Below are 22863 nucleotides of genomic sequence, written 5' to 3'. Positions count from 1 at the left end.
TAGGGAAAAAAGCTTTCTTCTCTGTGTTATCCAGGCTGAGTCATTAGTGACAGCAAACTCGTTATGAATTCCTACTAGTTCATAATAAATGTTTAATTAGACTCTTACCAGTTATGAGTTAAGTGTACATATCATAAATCCACTTTACTATGGGCACTAAATAACCTTCCTGTTTATAAAAGGAATACTAGTAAGACAATGGAAAACACATACATTTTCTGTTTAAGTAAATCACTTGTGGATAACAGCAAGCAAAACATCCAGCTGCACAGCCAACTTTCCACTGCATTAATGTTAACAGACTTAATAAACTTAATCCATCAATACATGGGAGGTGAAAAAATATGTATATTGTTTGTTTCCTACACAAAAATTCTTAAGTTAACACTTGTAGACAGTTTCTGCTTTCAAGGGCCATAAAATCACACAGATTCTTTTAAAGGTGTTTAGATGATATGCACATCATGCTAATAAGTTTTCACTAATGTGCTTTGTTTTATCTAAGAATAAGATAGCTAGGCATTAAGAGAAAATAAAGTACAGTTAAGCTATACCTTAAACTGTAAAATAATATTAATAATCAGGTACTGCTCTACTAGTTTCCCTATTCAATACTTAAAAGTAGTATCATAAACGTTCACATGAGAAATCTGCACGAAACCTTTCATTTTGGATCATCTCTGTAGTAGTCAAGTACTCCATAAAGTTACTGAGTGGAAGATGTTGCTTTGCTTTTGTAGAAGTGGATAAACTCTTTGGTGATATCTTGGATACACTTCAAAACCTGCAAACACAACCTGCACTTGAAAATGACCAGTGATCTGCATCAAGCTTGGTTGTGTAGGTATCTGTTAGCATAGCTGAGAGGGATATTTTTTTCAGTTTTGCTAAGTATCCAAGATCACCACTTGCAGCTGGAGCTCAAGTTATTTTCCTTTAAAAAGGCAGGTAATTATCTCCACAAAATTTTGCAATATGGCAACAAATCCAATGTCATGGTCGATGAAAAAGTGATGTTCATGCAAACAATGTGAATATGTTGAACCATAATTTTGCCTGTAAACCCATGCAAATGCCTTTTGACATAAAAAACATAACTAAACTAAACTTGGAAGGGTTTGCTACAGAGACTGCCAAAATCTGAAATGTGCACTATTCAGAATTTGCTATGGGAAGTACAAAAAAAGAGGGGAAAACGAGTTGGAAGCAAACAAATCATTTATTTCTGAAGACAACTTTTACTTCTAAAACGGGAAGCGTCTGGGTTTATGAAAATGTAAGCCACATATCGAAATGAAAATGCCATCTTATTTGCTTACATTATTTAAACAGGGGAACTCATATAAAGAAAACGAAAAGAATCTACTCCAGCAACCTTCCCACTCTCCCCAAAGGTGCTTTTAAGCCGTATCTCTGAGACACATCTTGACAAACTCAGAGATGTGTCAAACAAAGGTATTAGTTATATGCACAATGCACTCAAAGAAATTTAAATCTAAATCCTAACAGAGACACCTTTTTTTACCTTCTGACACATTTATGAGGAATGTATCTGCTAATGCATACAGAATCCGAGAGCATTTCCTCACATTCATGCATGATCTGAGGAACCTGACATATGGGAAGAAAAGGAAGCATAGCAACAGGTGATGCTACACCAGACCCCAGCAAAACTAAAACGCAGCAAGACAAGGGGGCAGCCAGGAGGACCATCTGACTCCCAGATGCCAGCGCTGAAAAAACACATTCCAAAGCTTGGCAGCAAATTCCTGCATCTGTCAAGTTAACCACATGCAATGCTATGGATTGACATGAAGAGCCAGGCTGACAAAGAGGGCAAAAAAAGAACATATCAAATGTCACAATCATCCAAGAAGAGGCAGTGCAAAGTGAAGGTTGCAAATGCATTTGCTAAAGCAACTTAGGATTGGATTGCTGCTTATTAAAAGTATGTCAAAAAAAGCCTAAGATCGCTGCATATACATGTACAGAAACCTGCTGCTAGATTTTGCCCAACAGTTTTTCAGAGGGGTGATGTCCCTTTTTCTCTTCTCCATCTGTAGGCAACTAAAGTGTTAGAGAACAGAGCAGGAAGTTGTCCTATGTTGTTTTAAGGACCCATTGTGCCTCTAAAGCTCAGTCTTCCTCTTCTCCCTTCTTTAGGATAGGTAAGGCATTTAAAAAAACGGATGGGTAAAACCACAGAGAAGGATGAAGAGTAGAAAAAAACCATAAAAACTTACATTATAAAATAACCCCTGAATACTTTTTCAAAATCCAATCCAGGAGAACCAACCTTTCAGTATCTAAAGAGACAATTAGTATTATGGTATTTAAGAAAATTCTTCCCTTCCAGATTTTTTTCTTTAAGTGAATGGGTATTGTAGTTCTCAATCACAGAGAACGGTAGTTTCTTGAGTTAGAATATCTGTTCCAGATGACATGCATAAAGACATCTGTAAGGCAGTGAATCACTGGCACAGGTAGTACACAGAACAACAGAGAAAAAGCATAACAATTCCAAGGGGTGCTATGGAACATGTAATAAAATTAGCATACTCAGGTATTACATAATATTACATAACTTGAAGCAGAAAGTTACACTGAAAATGTAACTTATTTGGCTGAATACCTTTAGTTTGTGTTCTTTTCTGTTGATGATGACAGCTGTGATCTGCTGGTCCATAAAGATAAGGATAGTACAAAGCAAGGCTGGAATTACAGCAGCTATCACTGTCCACCAAGGATTAGGCCCCAAAGGAGTAATAAACCAGCCACGATCATCTCTAGTGGGCTATAAAAACAGAGTCATGCATGACCAATCAGAACTCTAAGGATTATTTACATCTCAACTTCACAAGAATACCTATACAAACATTACTAGGATATGGTTTCCTTTAAACTTAATCTATCTAAGAGCACAGAAAAATGCTAAACTTCATATGATACCAAGAAGTTACATATAATAAATCATCTGGGATATTGCAGACTTGGTTGTATTTTATATTATGAGCCCAGAATTTAAAGGAGCCTCAGAGCATTACAGCAGTCTAGGATTTGGGTATTTTAAGCCAGATTTGTCCTGGTTGGACATAAGGAAGTATGAAGGGGCCTGATGGGAGAGGCTCACTTACCCTGGCCACTAATCAGAAAGGTTGCATAGTTCTCGGTGAACATGAAAAATTCAGAACAGTATCACTACTCCCTGATTATTAAAAACTATAATAAACCCACTAAAGCAAACTACCTTGTCAAAATAAGAAGGCAGTGCAATTTATCAACAAATTACCTTAAAAGCATTTGGAACTTGAAGTTTTGGTGATGGAATCCCAATGGCATAGTCAATTAAAACCATGGACAAAATAGTGAGAAAGACAGCAAAATCACTGACAACGGATCGTACCTACGATTATTGAGAGAAATAACAATTGTAACTAAAACTTTCACATGCAACTCAGGATTTGGTTTTCATCACTGTTTTAAGACATTTTGTACTTACAGCTAAAACCATGCTTATCCTGATACAATTTTTCAACAGCGAAAATATGCAATGTTCCCTTCACCAGCAGATAACTGAATTTCTAATGCAGATGGAAGTGATGCTTACAAATGACTAACAACAAGTTTTGAATTTAAAAAAAAGGCACACACCTTTGTTGGGAAGTATCGACTAGTTTTGAACTGCTTCAGTGTGGATGACAGTGTTACTGTAGAAAAGAATAAGATGACAGACCAGAAGAGAACATCTGGAACATAAGGGCCATGATGACCACAGGCTCGTCCAACAAACTCTCCATGAAACTTTTTACATTCCTATCAGGGAGAGCAAAGCAGCATTGTTCTGAATAATATCCATGCTTATACTGATATTTTCTTTCCAATTAGTTTCCTAAATTGCAAGTAGATTGTATTACTAGAAACAGTAACATAATTTTTAGGTATTTATTAATTTAAAAATTAAAATTACAAATGTTTCTATCTAGTCTGCATGGAAAACTCTCAAACCCTGAAAAGAATCTCAAAATTATTAAATTATGAAGTCACTATGACATGCCACAAATAAAGTAACTAATATTATTTTTTTTATTTCAAAATATTTCAGGTTTATTTAAAATTGAACAAGAACACTTGTTTATTTTCTGTTTAAGAACACAGATTAGCACTTTCTGAGTTCCTTTCAAGAGCAGAAAAGAGAATGGCTGCTCTTGATGCATTTTCAAGAACTGATTTTTTGCTCTAATTCACAGGCTGAGCAATTCAAGAAAAAGCTACTTGGAAAGTACAGTATTAGCCTAAAAAGAGACAAATACTTTTAATACCACATGGGGGCAGCACATTCCACAAATTATCTTTTTCTTTTAAAAAGTGATCTGATAAAATGCAGCAAAATGCAAAATCTATCACATCGATTCTATTCAATATAAGATACAATCAAATAGGCAGATACAGTAGAAAACATATGTAGCAATTCTCCAGTACCATCCTTAGGAGTCTAAAAATCACAATTGTTCCAAGGTGACAAGAAGAGAAATAAAGAGTAGCTCTAAAACCGTGAGCTACAAGCTCTGGACTCGCAATCTTTTCCTTCTCCTTCCCAAATCCCTCCACACATATTAATCAAAAAGTAAGGCAGCACCTAGAATCAGAGATTCCAGGCAGCAACATCCTGCCAGGTCACAATCATTTAGTATCAAATAAACTGGGTCATTGGCTCATCAGACTCATGTCACAATACTGTGGCTTGACAAGTCATGAGAAACTTTGGCTTTGAACCAAGGCTGCCTTGAAAAAAACACCAGACTTGCTATTTAATGACTGTGAGATGAGAGAGAGCAAAACTTTTTATACTGGTATCACAGTAAACCTGGGATAAATATGATGTATTTATGACTGATGAAATAAAGGCTTCAGATGAGGGGAAAAATTCTCAGAAAATCCAAAAGAAATTATCAAAGGCTCTGGGTCATCAAATAAAAAAATTATCCTGGCCTGAGCAAGGCCTTGACATTGGCAAAGCAAGAGATTATTTTCATCATATACTTACTGAAATGGATTTTCTCACCATCAGAATAAACACTTTGCTCACACTTGTTTTGTCATAGATAGGAAAAATTAAATGTTGGTCCTACCATTGTTTTTAAGAGTGCCAGTCTAGATCTTCAGAAAATTGAGACTTTTAAATGAGATACAAGAAACAACAGGAATAAAAAACATAGTCAGGTGAGACTGACCAAATATTTAAAGACAACTAGGTCTAATCTTTTACTGCAATTCTCTAGACCAGGAGAACATAAGTTTCCTGGTGATGCTTGCAAAAAAATAAATACATGGAAATATGAAAAATTTCAGTTACTTTTTTAACAACTACAGGGACTCATGGGAGAAGTCATTCACTTATACTGCTACCCATGTAAACTCAAGTTTTGGTAATAAGCTTTTACAGAAGTTTCAGAGGGTTTTATGTAATGCAGCCGGTCTTTTACATTTATAGTTAAAACAAAATCTGTTATTTTAAATCTCCTCAGCTGCAAATATACTCTGAAAAACACTGTCAGAGATCTGAGAAAGTGAGAGGAGGAGTCTGCCCCTGCACAGATGCTCCTAGAGTGTGCTGCAATTTTGAGAATATTCATTCTGGATTGCTGGAATCCCTCAGGCCAGCAGTTCTCAACTTTCTCTCTGCTGTTACCACACCAACAGAGTTGAGGAGCAGCCCCTGCTATAAAGACAGAGCAACCACAGAAGGCAGCTCTTGCTTAACCTCATGCTAGGAGGTCACCAGTTCTGTATACCTGCCTTTGAAAGAAAAAAGAATATCTGCTGGAGATGATCCACTGGATTGGCTTTTAAGCATTTAATTTGGTTATACCTACAATGGGGTTCATTCAGTTATATTTTTGAGGGAACCCTTCAGTTTGGTGTCTTTTGCACTCAGTTCTCTTTGACTTTGTAATGAAATGATCCACTTGTGAGAAAAAGTGGTGGCCTGATCTCAAAATGACGTTTTCCATGTAATGTTCATCTGTAAGTGTTCACAGAACTGCCACAGTTGGAAAAGATCTCTGAGTCCAACCGACAACCCAGAAAAAACCACCAGGCCCACTAGAGCCATGTCCTAAAGTGCCACATTGACTTTTTTTTTTTGCTTTAAAGATGGAAAATCTGAGGTAATATTTAAACCTAGAAAAGTGTACAGTTTATTTTAAAAACGTTATATAACCATACAAGCTCTCCAAAATGTTAGTAGCTTGTTCCCCCATGAATGGAAAAAATTTACACATCTAAAACATACATAACACTGAAGACCAACCTAAGAGAGAAATTTGGTCACTGAACAGAAAATGTTACAAAATTTCTCCCCTTCCTCTCCTTTATAGCCCAAACAGCTGTAAAAATGTTTTTGGGGAAATAAATGCTTCTGAGTCTTTCCACAGAAACAAACTTAGTTTTACCCATTTAGGACAAATCCATTGTCATATGACGTGTTTAGACTTAATCTCAGCCAAACTCATGTGCTAGTGTGTCAAGAAGTTTCCAAAGCAGGGTATAAAATGTATATACTTACTTTGATCAAAGGTTGCAAAATGCTTACAAAATGAGATAATACTACAAAGCCTATGTTAATCTTAGTTCAGATAAGTACTGAATATTTATTTATAAAGCATATTTCATGCTTTATTTAAACCAACATGACCAGAAAAAAAACTGGTATTCTTTTCAATATATTTGCCACAGTAGGAGAGACAAAAATATTTATGCTTATGCCTTTATTAAGTTCCAATCTTTCACTTACTGACACAGTTAGGTTCCCCCATGGCACATTAGATGCAGATATATTGTAATCCTGCCAGTATCGTAAGGTTTTATTGCTCGGATGTTCTGGTTCCACACAATCACATCTGAAAAGACAAATAATTAATTTATTTATTACTAAAAGATGGATCAGATATTCAACAAAACTATCAACTCTGACATACTTAAATTGTGCTCTACTTCGCCAGATAATTTTAGTTCAAATTAATTCAGTAAATGCATGCTCTGTAGCAGTTTGTAGTTCAGTAGTTAGTGTTGTTACTGAAGCATCATTTGCCGTGAGGTGCACAAGCGTATATAGTACATAACAAGATATATTTAAACCACTGTCCACAGAAGGTTTTTTCCACCTATTTTTTTCCTATTCTCTTGCTACTCCCAAGCACAGTTCCTCATACTGAGAATATGCCAGTCCTGTTCCACCCTCTTATACATAACACTTCCCTACTTGGGGATAAGATGCTCAGCAGTTCCAGACTGATCCATTTCTCAGACTGCCTGTATCCTCTTTCTTTTTAACCAGACTGCCTTTGGATACAAAACTGGCCAGTCAACTCTCAGGGCTCTGCAAGATCACCAATACCAAAGGCTCTGGGAACTTTTGTTCCATTGTTTTGCCTTTCCCCACACCTTTAAAAGCACCCTTTTGATTTTAAATTGTGTATTTTAACATACAAAACGTGATGAGGCAGCGTGGGAAGACAATACTTCAAACAGGCAATTTTAAATCAAAATTAAGTCTTCAAAGCATCTGAAGCAATAGTGGGAGGCTGCTTCTTCGACTAAGCCTTCAAAATATGCAGGATAGTCTGTAGGTTCCAAGAGGTCAGGTGTGCTTTTAAGTTCTCTTTAAATTAATCCTACTTTAAAATTCTATAGTACTATCTATCCTGCTAGGATTTTAATGTGCTTATGATAGCTGTAAATAAATTCTGTACTCTCTAATGAAGTTTTCAGGTGTAGCCGGGGACAGGGTAACATCTGACTATAGAGTGGAGAGCCATTAAGCATACGTTTGCATTCCAGTTTTAGAAGACTATCAGTTTATTCACTTAGCTATGCTAACTGTTTTTCTCTATGGATGTTTGTATTTCCACAAAATTACAATTCTCATCTACATTTGTAGTATTTTCTATACAAGAATTCTACCATCTACATTATGGGTACAGAATAGTGCCACATTAATTCAATTACAATACTATACATGTGACAACAGCTGCATTTAATATATACAGAGAGACAAGGTGCAGGCTGTCTTTGTGCAACTCCTTGCTTTTCTTTTAAATGCAGCTATTTATAAAAGAAAGAAAAAACCCTTATAGCCCATGATCAAAAAGCAAAAAAAAAAAAACAAACAAAAAAAACCCCCACCAACACCAAACAAAAGCAACAGCATTCAGAGAAACAGAGGGCCTGAGCCAAAAGTCATTGAAATAGACTGGATCTTTCAAAAGTATTTAATGTGCTTTGGATCAGGCCCCAGGTGCAAGGATGTGTGTTTAATGCATAGTTAAAATTATTACAAAAGAGGTTAAATAAAGCACATCACTACTAGTGAGCTAGGGTAGCATAATAAAGTCAACAAACAGTATGTCTGTTATCGCAACGGGGAACTGAATGTTCATGCAACTCTAGAGAGGTGGCTATTCCAGGTTACTGCTGTTTCCTGTGAGCACAGGAGCTCCCAGCCCCCTGATGTCCATCGCTGGTTGCAGACTGGCCAGACGCTGAGCGATGGCCCATTGGGGTCTGAATACAGTAGGCCAAGGTGACGTGGGCTGTTCAATCACAGTCACTTTCTCACTAGAAGGGAAGACTGCGCATGTCACCAACACTACATGGTATAGCTACACTTGCTGCAAACTGCAAAAATTACATTTAAAAGTCAGAGAAGTCAAAACTTCCTTACTCAGAAGCGTGACAATTGAAGACATAGTTTCATACAGCTCAAGTAATTCACCTTCAGATGAGATCATCACCTTGTTTATTTCTGTATCAATACCACACAGCATCCCAGTCTGGTCTTTACTAAGTCTGACAGGCATTTACAAATGGCAGATTGTTCATCAGCAAACTCCACCCATGCAGACCAAAAGCACCCTGCACCCAGCTTTTGTCACTGAATAATGAGTGCAGAATTAGGCCCTAACTGTAAAGATTGAATCCTTCTTTCTACTGAGAAGATAATTATATAACATTCTATTGTTTTCAGTATTACGTTTCTTTTAGTGATCCTGACATTTTGATGTGAGATTGTATCATGGTGGAACTGTCTTTCAGCATCCCACTAATTACTTAGCATTATAGAAAGGTGAGATAGTAAGATGCTCCCTGTCCAGCCCAGAAAACAACTGGAGATACCATTCAGTGTCAGAACATCAAAGACTGTCTACCAAAACATGACATTTCATTACAGATGTAATTGCTTCAATAATGACTATTTCCCAGCAGAGCTGACCTACAAGGAGAAACTCACATCAGTGAAATACAGCTTTCTACTTTAATCTTTTAAAGCTTTTCATTTCTTCCATTGTCATTTTTTACTCTGAGAGGTCAGCTCTGAGGAAAACAAGTAAAATACACTGAATTATTAACCACTGACTCATCTTTATATTTTCTTGATAAAACATTAATCAGAAGGCTGGAATAACCAAAAATGTATTGCCCCTTGGAATTGATGAGTAGTTGCCCACTACAAGAGATCTACATGGAGTTTATGCTATTACCAATGAGCAAGAGACTATACATATACCTGTGTTTTCTAAGCAGCATACTGAGCTCCAAGTACAGTACCACTTCACAACACAATCTCATGCCTTTTGGTGGTAAGGACTCAGCGATCATCTTTGTTATGCTAAGAAGTACAGAAGGATTAATCTTATTCTCTTTCATCATGCCTAGGAAGAAACTGTCTTTTTTAGCGCTAGAATACAGGTAGGGAGGAATCTAACATTGGTTGTGGTGGCAAAACCACAAGTGTCGCTATAGTGAAAATAAATTTTAAAACCCCTCTGCTCACAATACAGCCATTTCCTCACACTGACAATAGAACAGTTCTTTTTGCATCTTTACTTTTTTGGCTACTGCAAGACATTCTGATCTTCTGGGAACAATTCAGATGTCTAGACATGGGTGCCTATATACCCCAAGAGATCTGTGACCTCCATGATGGGTTGGCACATGTGTGAGAGGGTCTACAGGGTCTCATGACTTTGTTTTCACAGCAGATGAGGGCTAACAGATCTAAAATGGCACTATATACTCAAGTCACTCCCTTCTGTATTTAAGATGTCTGTATTTTGCAACTAGGCAGAAATCGGCTTATAAATTTGAGATAGACAATTTCAGGTAAGACAGACTTCAGGAAACTGCAGAACTGTCATTAAGGTCAGAAATGACAAGTGGAGAAAGTAACAGAAAACTAATGGCCAGAACTACTAGAAAAATAGCCAGAGCAAGGAGTCTTTATTATCTTACATCTTCCAAAGTGCTCAAGAATTCATAAGGCACTGTTTCAGAGTTCCTATTTTTTCAGCATGTACATATTGCAAGCTACACCTATTTATACTAGCTAAGGATTTGATCTGTAAAAGATGCAGCTGCAGCTTCTTCATTAGCCAACATACCATTTCCACTTCCTAGAAGGGCAAAATCTCTTTCTGGCTCACTTGAGATAGAGAATGAGATTTATTCAATATGAATATTTATATTATTAAAAAAAAACGGCAAGTATGATGAATAAGTTACAAAATGTGCTTCTTCAAACAATATGTCTCTCTGAATACCACAGCACATATTTGGTAATTTGAGTAGGAAGTTTTTCCCCTAAGATACAGAGTATGCTCCATGGGTGTGCTGTGCACTGATCACATAACAGAGAAAAAATAAGATGGTACAAAATGGAAGGTAACATCACTGATTTTGTTTTAAAAGTAATGTGTTAGATTCTAAGCATAAGCATTTTTTATGTTACATTTACAAGGCTGAAGGAAAGAGCATAAACAGCAGAACGTTATTCATGATACAGTGGTTGGAGTCTGTTATAGAACACTCAACCAGGATGAGGAGGTGGATGAAATCTTCTATAAGCAGTTGGGAGAGGTTTCACAATTGCTACCTCTTGTTCTAACCAGAGACTTCAGCTGCCCAGATGTCTGCTGGAAATACAATACAGCAGAGAGAGAGAACAGTCCCAGAGGTTCCTGGAGTGCATGGAATATAACCTCCTAATACAGCTGGTCAGGGAGCCAACCAGGGATGGTGCTGTCCTGGACTTGCTGCTCATGAACAGAGAATAACTTTGGGGGAATTACCAGTTGGAGGTAGTCTAGGGCCCAGTGACCATGAACATATTGATGCTATTACCAATGAAGTTTTCAATTCTTGGAGAAGGAGCAGGGTCAGTAAAACTGCCACTTTGGACTTCCAGAGCGCAGACTGATCTGTTCAGGAGAAAATGGTCAGTGAACTGCTACACAACCTAAACATCCACAAGTCTATGGGGTGGGATGGGTTGCAACTAAGAACACTGAAAGAGTTGGTGGACAAAATTGCTAAGCCTCTTTCCATCATTTACCAGCAGTCCTGGCTAACTGGGGAGTTCCCAGTGGACTGGAGGGTAGCAAATGTGGTACTGATCCACAAGAAAGGCTGTAATGAGGATCCAGGGAACTACAGACCTGACAGTCTGACCTCGGTGCCAGAGAAGGTCAAGGAGCAGATAATCTTGAGTGCCATTATGCACCATACACAGAACAACCACGTGATCAGGTCCAGTCAGCACAGGTTTATAAAAGGAAGGTCCTGCTTGACAAACTTGATTTGATCTCTTTCTATGACAAGATGACCTGCCTGGTCAACAAGGGAAAGTCTCTGGATGTTGTCCACCTGGACATACATAAGGCCTTTGACACTGTCTCCCACAGCATTCTGATGAAAAATCTGGCTACTCATGACTTGGACAGGCACACACTCTGCTGGGTAAAACACTGGCTGGACATCTGGGCCCAGAGAGTGAGGGTGAATGGAGTTAGATCACAAGCGGGGGTCCAAGCTGGGAGGGACTGTTGATCTGCCAGAGGGCAGGGAGGCTCTGCAGAGAGACTTGGACAGACTAGATCAATGGGCGGAGGTCAATTTCTGTGAGTTTCAACAAGGCCAAGTGCTGGGTCCTGCACTTGGGTCACAACTCCATGCAACGCTACAGGCCTGGAGAAGAGTGGCTGGAAAGCTGTCCAACAGAAAGGGACCTGGGAGTTTGGATTGACAGGTGGCTGAATAAGAGCCAGCAGTGGGCCCAGGTGGCCAAGAAGGCCAATGGTGATCTGAAATGTCTTTTCCAACCTCAGTGGTTCTGTGATTCTGTTTAGGTTGTCTCCAAATATACCATTCTCATGTGACGTATTCTTTCTCATGCCAACATTCGGAATGCTGAAATCGAAGTCTCAGTGGAGACTGGAAACAAAATAATTAATATTGATAGGAAACAGACTTGTCAGTTACGTTCTGTTCTCAGTATCACAAAACCCTTTCAAACCACAGCTGTCAAGGCAAGACAGGACATTTTTCTTTATTTATTCATTGTATCTGCCATCTTGAATTAGACCACTGAGTCATTAAGTAGCCCATATCTGACAATCATGAACATCAGAAGGCATACACTTACATTCTTTAAAGTTGGAAGACCATAATTTAGTTGGTGAAGTTGAGAAGGAAAACAGAAAAGCCTATAAAAATACCTAGACAATGCCCTCAGCAGCACAGCAATTTCACAGACACAGAAACAAATGGGGGCTGGGGAGACATGGACTGATGTTAAGAGTGAAGACAGCTCAAAGAATCAGGTTTCTTTGGACAGGACATTAGGAGGAGAACATTGTTCTGTCAAGGGGAAAGTCTAGAAAACAGATTTATAATCACAATGTAGTTTTGTTAACCTTGACTGCCACTAATAAAAGTTGGCCTTTTTTAACTGGCTGGTGCAGTATGCAGTCCATGCATTCTTAGCAGTACTATGGTACATGACTTGCAGACTCTGAAGTTTATGTGCAGAGAAGTACTATAGTGACATAGGACACTGACAATTCATCTGAAAGCCTTCACTGAACAATAGTTCTAGGATGTCACTTCACCACGCTTCCAAAGTTATAAACACAAACACCTGAGGAGAAAAGAGAATGTACAACACTAGTTCAGAAATAGGATAGTGTCATGTATTAGGATGCTATCTGGTCAGCTGAAGTTTCAGCTGTTCAGGTGTAGTGTATTAATACACATCAATGCATTGTAACAACCACTCAAGGATTTTAGGTAGGCCTTTCTTTATGAAGGCTTAACAAGATTGTTTCTAAAGTGGAGGGAAAGAGTAGTAGGCAAGAACAAAGGTGGGTACCTCCTGAGCTCAAAAGAGGGAGAAAGAGAAAAATTAGTCATTTGGGTTGGGCAGACATAGGGAAGTCCTAGAATAAAATGAATTAATAATTTATAGATGCCAGGGTTTGTCAAGAAGCAAAGGGAACCAGCAGTTAAACTCAACGATGGCAGTTGCACAGTTCTAAGAAGATGGACATTGTTAGGGAAAGTTTAGACAGGATATGGTACAGTTACTTAATTGCAAGAAAAAGCCTATCAAGAAATGGGAAAGAAAAACCTATGTTTATATCTGATTTCAAATAAATTATTACAGGAATTGGAATTCAATTACATGCTTGGGATCCTAATAACAAATTCTGTGCTTATCATCACTGACTCTTCTCATTCCACTGGCAGCTTAAGGAAGGCAGGATATAAACCAATATAACTTGTATCCAATAATAATGTCTTTAGGTTAATATGTATTGACAATGAAAGATTTAAAACTTGCTTGTGCAAACACTGGTATGCACAAAACTAATCATCACAATTCCTTCCAGAAGCAATAGTTTCTATAGTCTGCAAAAGATACTGAGATTGACATGATCTTGGCTCCTTAATTACATCAGAGTGGGATTTTCTACTCCTAATGCTTAAGTGCATGTCAATACCAAGACAGATTGCAATATGCATATTACTATGCCAAGAAATCACTTTAAAATTATTCAATGTAATCTGTTAATAATTGAGTAACTTCTGGTAAAGAATTATTAGTAACAACATGAATAACCTGAAAAATACTTAATGAAAACACAAAAGGTATATAAAGTCCCAAGATCAAAGCAACTTCACACGGTGAAATAATTGCACTTCTGCATTTTAAGATAACTATCTTAACATGCTTGTATTTTAAAGAATACTGGATTGCTTTCTAAATCACATTCCTTTCATCCACGTTGATTATTTTGTTTTCCTTAAGAGAAGGTTTTAATCCACTCCAGCTGTAGGGTTCTCCTTTTCTAGCAAAAGTGATATGCTAATGCTGATACACGCATTAAAACTGGTGTGCATCAGTGTTTCGCACAGGATTCACTAACTGGAGATATATTTGCTACAGGAGTAGGAAAAAGCAGGAGGAGGAGAGTGCAGAAATAAGAGAGTTGCTATGCCAACCTACAAATGCTAATGGCATGACAAATACAAAAAGGTCACAGTATTAAAAAAAGAGAAAGAAAGAAAAGCCCAGATATAAAAGTATGTGTACTGTATTTAATAAACAAGGCAGCTGCTGTATTTAAATTCCTTCAAAATTATGCAGCTTAAAAAGAAAAAAAAATTGCTCACTGAAAATCAGGTTGTCTTTGTCATTTTTTACATTTAGCTAAATGCCATATTATTTACCATTCATATTGTAAAGATGGTGTTTTAAGAAAAAGTTACATATGCTTGCTGAATGGAATTGCCTGAAAGTAGATCACCTGACAATCAGGGCCAGTACTTTGACACAAAGTAACAAACAAGTACAACGAAGAAAAATGCAAAAAGTGCATTAGGACTAGTTCTACATTAATTAGATCATGCACCAAAAGATATTTTTGTCTTCTTTGAACAGTATTCTCTTAACAACAGCAATAAGACTCAGTCATATCCTCTATGTAAAATGGTTTTTGAACTTTGAAGAAATCTTTTAGGAAGGCTCAGTTGATTTGTAAATACTTGGGTCTGCTTGATTAATAAAACAAAACAAAACACCACAAAAAAACCTCCAACTGTTCTGAATGTTCTTTCAATAGTCTTCTAAGGTTTGTTTTGGCAGACTAATGACAGTATTGACTCCTATACTCTTAACTATAAGGAGAGATGCATGCAGTACCATCTTTTACATCAAACTCCTGCAACAGAGACTGTTTATGACAGAATTAAAACCCACCCAAAATACAGAATGGGTTTTCTTTCTCACTTGAAATATGGTTCCGATCTGGTTGAAATACAAGACACATTAAATTACCATTTTCTTTGTCTTTCTAGTACTCCAAAGGACAGTACTAACAGCACATCAATGACTTTTCCTGGGTCAAACTCATGTTTTCATCAGGGCAAAGGCAATACGACTGGGATGCAGACGGACTACCTGTGGGCATGAGAGCAGCTTTGGAAAGCCTATAGGAGAGGAGTGGAGAGCTGGGCCACAGCATACACTGAAAGGTTCAAATACATACATCATTCTGACCTATCACTAACCAAGTGGGCAATAGGCAGAACACAGAGAACATAGATATTTTACAGTATAACCTGAGTTTTCTAGCACAGAACTGCAGATCCAAGACAAAGTTTTACATAAGCTTTCACTGAGCATTCAAAGAGAAATGAGTTGCTCAACCTTTTGAAGTTCACCCATTGCTAATTAAAGAACTGCCAAGGCTTTACTAACAATTAAAACCTTGTCTTTAAAATCCCCAAAGAGGAAAATGCAAACAGCTGTTTTAATTAGCAAAACAGCAGATACTAATTAGCTTCTGTAACAGAGTATGCTGGTCTTTTAAGGACAGGACCAGTTTCAGCCCAAGTTTGTTACCCATTGAAACTACAAGTAGAACTGGTGTCAGATGCTGCAGAAGAAGATCCCAATTGCTTGTGAAAGCAAGATTCCCCAACCTCAAGTATACAATGACATTAATTTCAAGTAACCTTTTATGCTTACTTGTCTTCTAGCTTCTTATCTTTCTGGAACTGAGACATGTGCAGACATTTGAGCAGGGAGTCTGAGTTATTTGAAATGTCTTGTCTTGCGATGAACCCATAGGGATGATAATTGTGATACCTTCAGAATTCTGGGCAAATGGCCACCCTGTCTGGACAGAGTAATACATTTAGATCTGCACAGCAAACCCATGAAGTTCAGGTTGCAACAAGCCTGCTGTGAAAGCACAGGTCATTTGGGCAGCTGATGCAGAGTTGCTCCAATAGAGCACATCCTTTATTTCCCTGAAACTACTGGGGCTGGTTCTGAAGAACTACAAAAACTTACATGACGGAGAAGGGAGGAGAAAGAACAGAAGAGGCTGGAATTACTATTTTGCTGTGTTCATCAGTGCAAAGATGCTTTCGATCAGCAGATATGCTCTTGCAAGATAATCAATATGAATACTGGCATTTCCAAATCAGTTTTAATATTTAAAAATGTAAGTCACATCCTAGAAGAACTACACTGCCTATAACTTTGCCAAGAGAGGCTGTGGAGTCTCCTTCTCTGGAGACATTAAAAACCTGCCTGGACGCATTCCTGTGTGACCTTCTCCAGGTGATTCTGCTCTGGCAGGGATGTTAGACTAGATGATCTTTCAAGGTCCCTTCCAACCAGTAATATTCTGTGATTCTGTGATACAGGTTGTCGTTTTGGTATTAGTGGGGTCAGTTGCCATGGATTTGATATCAATAATCAACAGGATGTTGCTGTCACTAAAAGACATACCATAAAAGCCAGAAGTGAAATACAATGCAATATAAGGACTATGATGATAAAACATTATCCTAAAATACAGAGATACCTATCACTGTACAAGCAAGACTTTTACTTCTACTCCTGTGAAATCTTTAGCAATATCATGGGATTCAGATAACCACAAATAAAGCTAACTACCCAGGAATCTGTATTTCTATTTTTGTCTATGCTTTTCATTACATATTTTAACATCTCAGCTCCACCTGCTAAATGGTTTCTGAACAATTTTTTGTCTTTGTGTAGTATTGCAACCTCTGTTTTTCAAAGTCATATGAGAACATCAAATTCTCTTTCCTTTTGACATGACTATTTTGAAGTGACAAAAGAAAAAAAGTCCCTAAACACTGCACTATATGAGGTTGTTTGGAGTAAAATACCAAAGTCTCTGAAGTGAGTTACATAAGATCAGGATATAGCCTCAACTAGATGCATTGTCTATTCTTGATGTTTGCTTTCCCTTCAAATTAACATTCCTTTATCTACTAATAAAACTATTAAAAGAAAAACAGTATTTTTTCCACCTGATGAGAGAGCATGTCACCACAGAACTACAGTTTCTATAATTTAACTTGTTCTGTGCTTTAAGGTATACAAAACGCATTCAGATTCAGAATTTGCTATTTTTTCTACTGATAACATGCACAAAGCTCAAATGTTTCCTCTGTTGCTGTATTTTGTTTTTCCCAGCTTAAAATGCAAATGAGACATTTGGTTGAGACACTCCTGTTTTTCCAGTGAATAGATGATGCGACACTGTTCAGGCATTGTTCCTTTTGAGCCACACCCTGCTCAGGCAAGGGTTCAAATGGGTTCAGTGGAATAACAAAGACATATCCGGAGAAGAATCTTCTCTCAAAAAGGTTTTTAATTACATTTTAGTTGCTGAGGTGACTAGGCTTAGTTGGCCTCAGGCCCAACTAAGATCTTTTGCTTTACCAGAAGAATATTTTTGTTTTCATATCACAGAAACAAGTCTGAGTTTTTACTTCTAAATTAAACTATGCTGATTAAAGTAAATCACTTTTTTATTCCCCAAGTGGAATACTACTTATCCAAATACACCTGTCAAAATTCCCCAGTAAAACTGATTACATGGAGTCATAATAAAAATCTTGTTATTAAGAACAAATTGATTATCAATCACTGCTGAGAAGCACCTAACAATTCCACATCCACATCAGTTCTTGGAGTACGCCAGAAAGTTTGAAATAAAATATTATAAATCATCCATACATGGTTATAAGAAAGAGATAATTGAGTTGCATCTTGTTAAACAAAACTATTAATAAACACCTAAAGCTAGGTCCCTCCACAGCCTATTTTGTATTCTAGGATTTTGAAGTTTTGTGTAAGATTTTCTAAACTGCAAGATACTCTCTACTTATCGGAAGTAAATATGTACTGCTTGTACACATACCTCCAGTAGCTACTACTTCCATATGCCAGTATCATGCCTAACTCAATAGCTCTCACCTGTTCAGTCTGCAACTACTGAAATTTTTTTTCTGCTGTGCAATAGTTTGAGTCCCTCACAGACACAACATGATCTATGAAAAATATCCTAGTTTTAACAGAAAAAAATCTTACTTACGAGTAGTTTGTCAGCAGATCCAAATCATTATGCATGTTGATTGGATATGTCTCACTGAGATGAAATAGCTTCTCTAAGGCCTCATAAATGAAAATTATACAGATAAGAGAAGCAAAAGCTTCTTCAGTAAACCGGGTAATGTAACAGACTAGGGAGCTTGCATCAGTTGCAACAAGGATGATACACAGAATTGCAGTCCACAGTCCAATGCTAGCTCTCAGAGAAAGGTATGACAACTCATACTCCCTAAAATAAATAAAAGTTAAAAAATTAAACACAGTTTCTCTTTTGTCCAGCCACAGCAAAAACGGTGAATAGACAGCTCCAAATTCTCCTTTTCCTGTGGATGTGATTCTGGGAACAGTCTGAACCTGAAATTATTTACTTATTGTGAACTTTAGATACTGTCAAGTCACCTCTTGACTTGAGCTCTCCTCTCAATTAACATGAAAGAGTTACACTTCTACTAAAGTGAGCAAGCAGCTTTGAGAGTGGTCATACACATGGAAATGTGAGGTCCACCTGCTTTTTATCCCACATCCTGCCCTGTGAACAGCCAACACCTGCCTATTTCTTCTTAAGTTGCAAGAGTAGCTATAATAACTTGCATCAAAATCCTGTATGCTTATTGCACGTAATAGAGCTCCAAACATGATACGTGACATTATCACAGATGTGAATAAAGAGTTTTTGGGGTGCTAAGCAGGGTTCTCCTACTCTGTGTTATTCAGAAGGTTCAGGAGATCTTGGTGCAAAAGTCCTAGTCACAGAAATGAATCAGACAAGCAGAAAGGATACCAGGGGAACATGATGGTTGCCACAGGGTACACGTTACTTTTACCCACACCGTGGCAGAGGTTATGTCACGTTTGGCACATTAACTGGAGAATATGCTATTCTGGCATGATCTCCCGTTCTCTGTTTGGGGAGATGAAGGACAGGGTCTGTATTAGTGATTTCTGAATGATAGTACCACTGCATTTACTTCCTGGCTAAGAGGTAACACTTTCTGCATGAGCTAGGGATGAGATAAAGCGTAGATTTAAATGTATCATTTCAGAGTAGAAAATGATCCCATTAAAAAAAACCAAAGAAACCCCCACATCCTGAAGCTTCATTTTCCTTCAAAACACCTTTCTTAAAAAAACAAACAGAAGCCAACCATAAAAAAACCTCACATTCTGCATTCCCACCAATTTGTTTGTTTCAGTGACTACGTAACTCTCAGACTCTGAAAGCCTAAGCAGTGAACTCCAAATCAAACTGCTGACCATACACTGCTAATGTTGGAACTTTGGGATGAGTGTCTCTACTTTTACCTAGTAATACATGAGAGATGATGCATATCGTGACCTTCACTTACTTGCAAAATTTGAATAAGATCTTCTCAAATACTAAAACTGGTCCTGTACTGCCAAGTATAGTAAGAGGCTGTCCACCAAAGAGAGAGTAAGCAATTCCAGTCATGGATGCTCCAAACAACGATTCTATTGCACTCTGAATACAAAACAGAGAGAGGTGTCCATAAATTTTCAAACAGGTTATTTTTGTAATGCCTTAATCTGTAGCCTTCTAAACATTGAAACAGCAGTATATGTAACAGCAAGAACATACTAACCACAAACCTAGGAATATAAGTTTGTTTTAAAAGTTCAGGTTTAACACATACTATACGACCTTCAGTTGCTTCTCCCAGCAGACCACCAAATGTGATGACAGGAGACATGCAAGCACAGTAGAGAAACAGAAATGATGCCAGACATTGCAGACTGAGAGCATCCCTGAAGTCACTCCAGAAGAAGGGAGCTTTTCTTTTTATATCTAAAATCAATCCTCCAAAAAATCTAAAAAAAAAAAATAAAAAAAAATTAAGATATCAAATTAATTAAAAAGGCACAACAAACTTTCTTGAACAGTATTGCTTTAAATATACTGCAGAGAAGCTATTGTTTCTTGATAAAATTATATATCTTCTTACAATTAAACATTTTTTCTGGGAACCCTGTTTTGATAACTTTAATAAGGAATTTTTGTTTTTAAATCAAACTAATTTGCAGGTTTCTTTCACAAAATCTTCATCTAATCATTCAGACCCAAAAATTATGAAGGGTTGTTAGCTCCCATGCAGAAAACCCTATTATTTATTATGTGAAAAAATTCTTTGCATTTGTTTAATCAGAGAGCCACTACACTGCCCATTTGCACATGTCTACATGTAGAGCTTCTCATTTTTTATTTGAGAAACTGTTCCTAAATACACTTGATTATAGAACTGAATGAAGGCCACAGTTTTCCAAGGACAAGAACTGCCATCTTCTGTCATTCACACTACACTAAATGTAATCAAATATTTAGGAACCTATGGTCCCTTATAATATACCATACAGATAAAGAAGTATCCCCACAATGCTCTTTTTCTCACAGGCACCTGATATATTAGGAATTGCTGGAGTAAAGAGGAAGATGAAGTGCCACCATCTGCTAAATATTAGAATGATCCTTCAAGCCATCAATTACCAGGTTCACCAGTGAGAGGCCAGCTCACTGGCAGGCTAACCATCACCTCCTCTGCTCCTCTGTGTACACCAACAGTGCAGCTGAGTCTTAGCCTGATGCAGCTTGGAATGATATTTAAATACCAAGAGGCAGCAAAGTAATAGAAAAGTCTACCACACAACTACACTGTGCTAGGGCAACCACTGACAGCTGATGCACTTACACCACTCCATATTAAGACAAGAGAGTGTAACTACATTCCTTGGGGCAAATTCTTCCTTTAGATGTGTGTGTATTGCCAGTACCATGGTAATCACAGCCTCATTTACCAGGATACACCATGACGTAAAAAAGAAATGCTAGAGACTGCCCAACCCAGAAACGTCAACTACAAAATAGTTGTAAGCATTCATAATATATTGCACAAGACTACCTCCAACTTTTCTTTCATGATGTACAGAAATAAGTAATCTTAAGCAAATTTAGCACAGATCTGAACTTTATAAATAATAAAGGAGCTTGCAATGAATACAATGTGAAAATTCAAATCCTCTTGCCCTCTCCCCCTTTGCTCTGCAAATTAGCACACATTTTCCTTTTCAACTATGCAGCACACAAATAAGGAAAAATATCTGAAAAAAAATCATATTCCAAGCCAGTCATTTGAGAGAGAGAACCAGGCCATCATGAGTCACTTGGAAGTGCATCACTCAGAGCACTCAGGGTTTTGCATATGTTTTCACTAACTTTCCAGTGCGTTGCAGTTCTGGTCCAGAGTGTCCTCCAGGTTGCTCTGCGTCCCCATGGGCTGCAGTCCCATTTGGCACTCCTGGGATCTTACGCTTCTCCTACCAGAAGGAAAAGATACTTCTTGTGGGCCTCAGCACCAAAACACAATTTTAGCAAAGGAGATGGGCTTTCAGAGTTGGAAGACTAAACGTGCAAATTTTATTGTAAGATTCATCGACATAACCACTTCATAAGCTGTAGAGTTCAATAACAGGAAATAGTAGAAGGAATTTGCTCTAAGAAATTTAAAACAATTGATGACAGAAAATCCTGCATCAGGAAACATTTTGAAGAGCAGCAAGACAGGCTGCTTTGATTGATTCTTGCAATAAACTTAGAACAAAAGCAAACCATGGAGCTTAGAATTACCAGATATCTATGATCAATTACCCCTGAATTTAAGATCTTTACATAAAATATGTCTTTATTCAGCAGAGATCTAGTATTGAACTATATGATATGTCATTGCTATACTGTATGCTTGCAAGGGATCTCTGAAAGCAAATTAACAACCAAAAAAAGCATGCAACATGTCTATATAGAGAGTCCGCTAAATGCTACATTAGTAAGAGCTAGCAAAAATTATTCATAACATTTAAAAGCATCTGAATTTTACAATGTGCAAACCTGAGAAGGAACATTTTTAGGTGGCTCTATTCGAATTGTTGGGTCCCACTCTCCAGGAGGAAGAACAGTAACCTGATCAAGAAACTCATCAATTCCAGACACCAAATCATTGCGGTCTTTTGCTTTGTAAGCAACATCATGGAACACCTGTGAAAAATGGAAAAGTGTATGTGGGAGGAAAAAGAGATGGGGAAAGGAACACCCTCATGACATTTTTCATAATGGCCTCTTTTCTCTGACACAGAACACATTTCATGCAGTTCCTAGCAAGCAAAAAATCTCAGCTTCAACTAACATTTTTCTGATACATATTTTCCATAGAAGTTACAGCTGTTATGGAAAAACATCTTGATGGTGCTACACTGATGCCGAGATTTTACAATTTAAAACACAATTAATTGCACTGGCAAGTAACCATGTAAAATGAAATCTTCTCTGTGAAGATATCCTTGCATGTGATACTGTCTCTCATTTTGTTGTATCTTTACGGCAGCATAATCTGAGCTATTACAGGATCATGAAAGGGACTGGGATGCTACTACTTGTGCATCATCAGAAGGATTAGCCACACTTCATCTGGACGATTCCACATTGGAGAATCCCCATTACACCTCTTCAGTCAGTACAAAATTACTAAAATCAAGCCATGAATAAAAATACCTCATCTGTCATCAGTGTTGCAATTGATCTTCCG

The 22863-nt window shown here is 37.5% G+C and overlaps 1 protein-coding gene across 2 annotated transcripts in view; it reads right to left on the bottom strand.

Moving 5' to 3' along the window:
* SLC4A10 (solute carrier family 4, sodium bicarbonate transporter, member 10) overlaps positions 1-22863 on the bottom strand; it is a 117238-nt gene that overhangs the window by 13188 nt on the left and 81187 nt on the right. For both annotated transcript variants that reach the window (XM_009996091.1, XM_009996092.1), the window contains exons 10-19: positions 22830-22863; positions 22170-22316; positions 21501-21601; positions 19927-20101; positions 19621-19754; positions 18258-18503; positions 6794-6899; positions 3652-3813; positions 3290-3403; positions 2633-2794 (exon numbers count right to left, since the gene is read on the bottom strand). The exon at positions 22830-22863 is cut by the window's right edge and continues 20 nt beyond it. In XM_009996091.1, the coding sequence (XP_009994393.1) occupies positions 2633-2794; positions 3290-3403; positions 3652-3813; positions 6794-6899; positions 18258-18503; positions 19621-19754; positions 19927-20101; positions 21501-21601; positions 22170-22316; positions 22830-22863 (1381 nt within the window). The remainder of the gene's footprint in view (positions 1-2632; positions 2795-3289; positions 3404-3651; positions 3814-6793; positions 6900-18257; positions 18504-19620; positions 19755-19926; positions 20102-21500; positions 21602-22169; positions 22317-22829) is intronic.

Source organism: Chaetura pelagica, unplaced genomic scaffold (assembly GCF_000747805.2).
Source record: "Chaetura pelagica isolate M959 unplaced genomic scaffold, ChaPel_1.0 scaffold3, whole genome shotgun sequence".
In the NCBI taxonomy this organism is placed as follows: domain Eukaryota; kingdom Metazoa; phylum Chordata; class Aves; order Apodiformes; family Apodidae; genus Chaetura; species Chaetura pelagica.
Note: the sequence above shows the minus strand (reverse complement) of the source record. Positions and strands in the feature narration are given on the sequence as shown.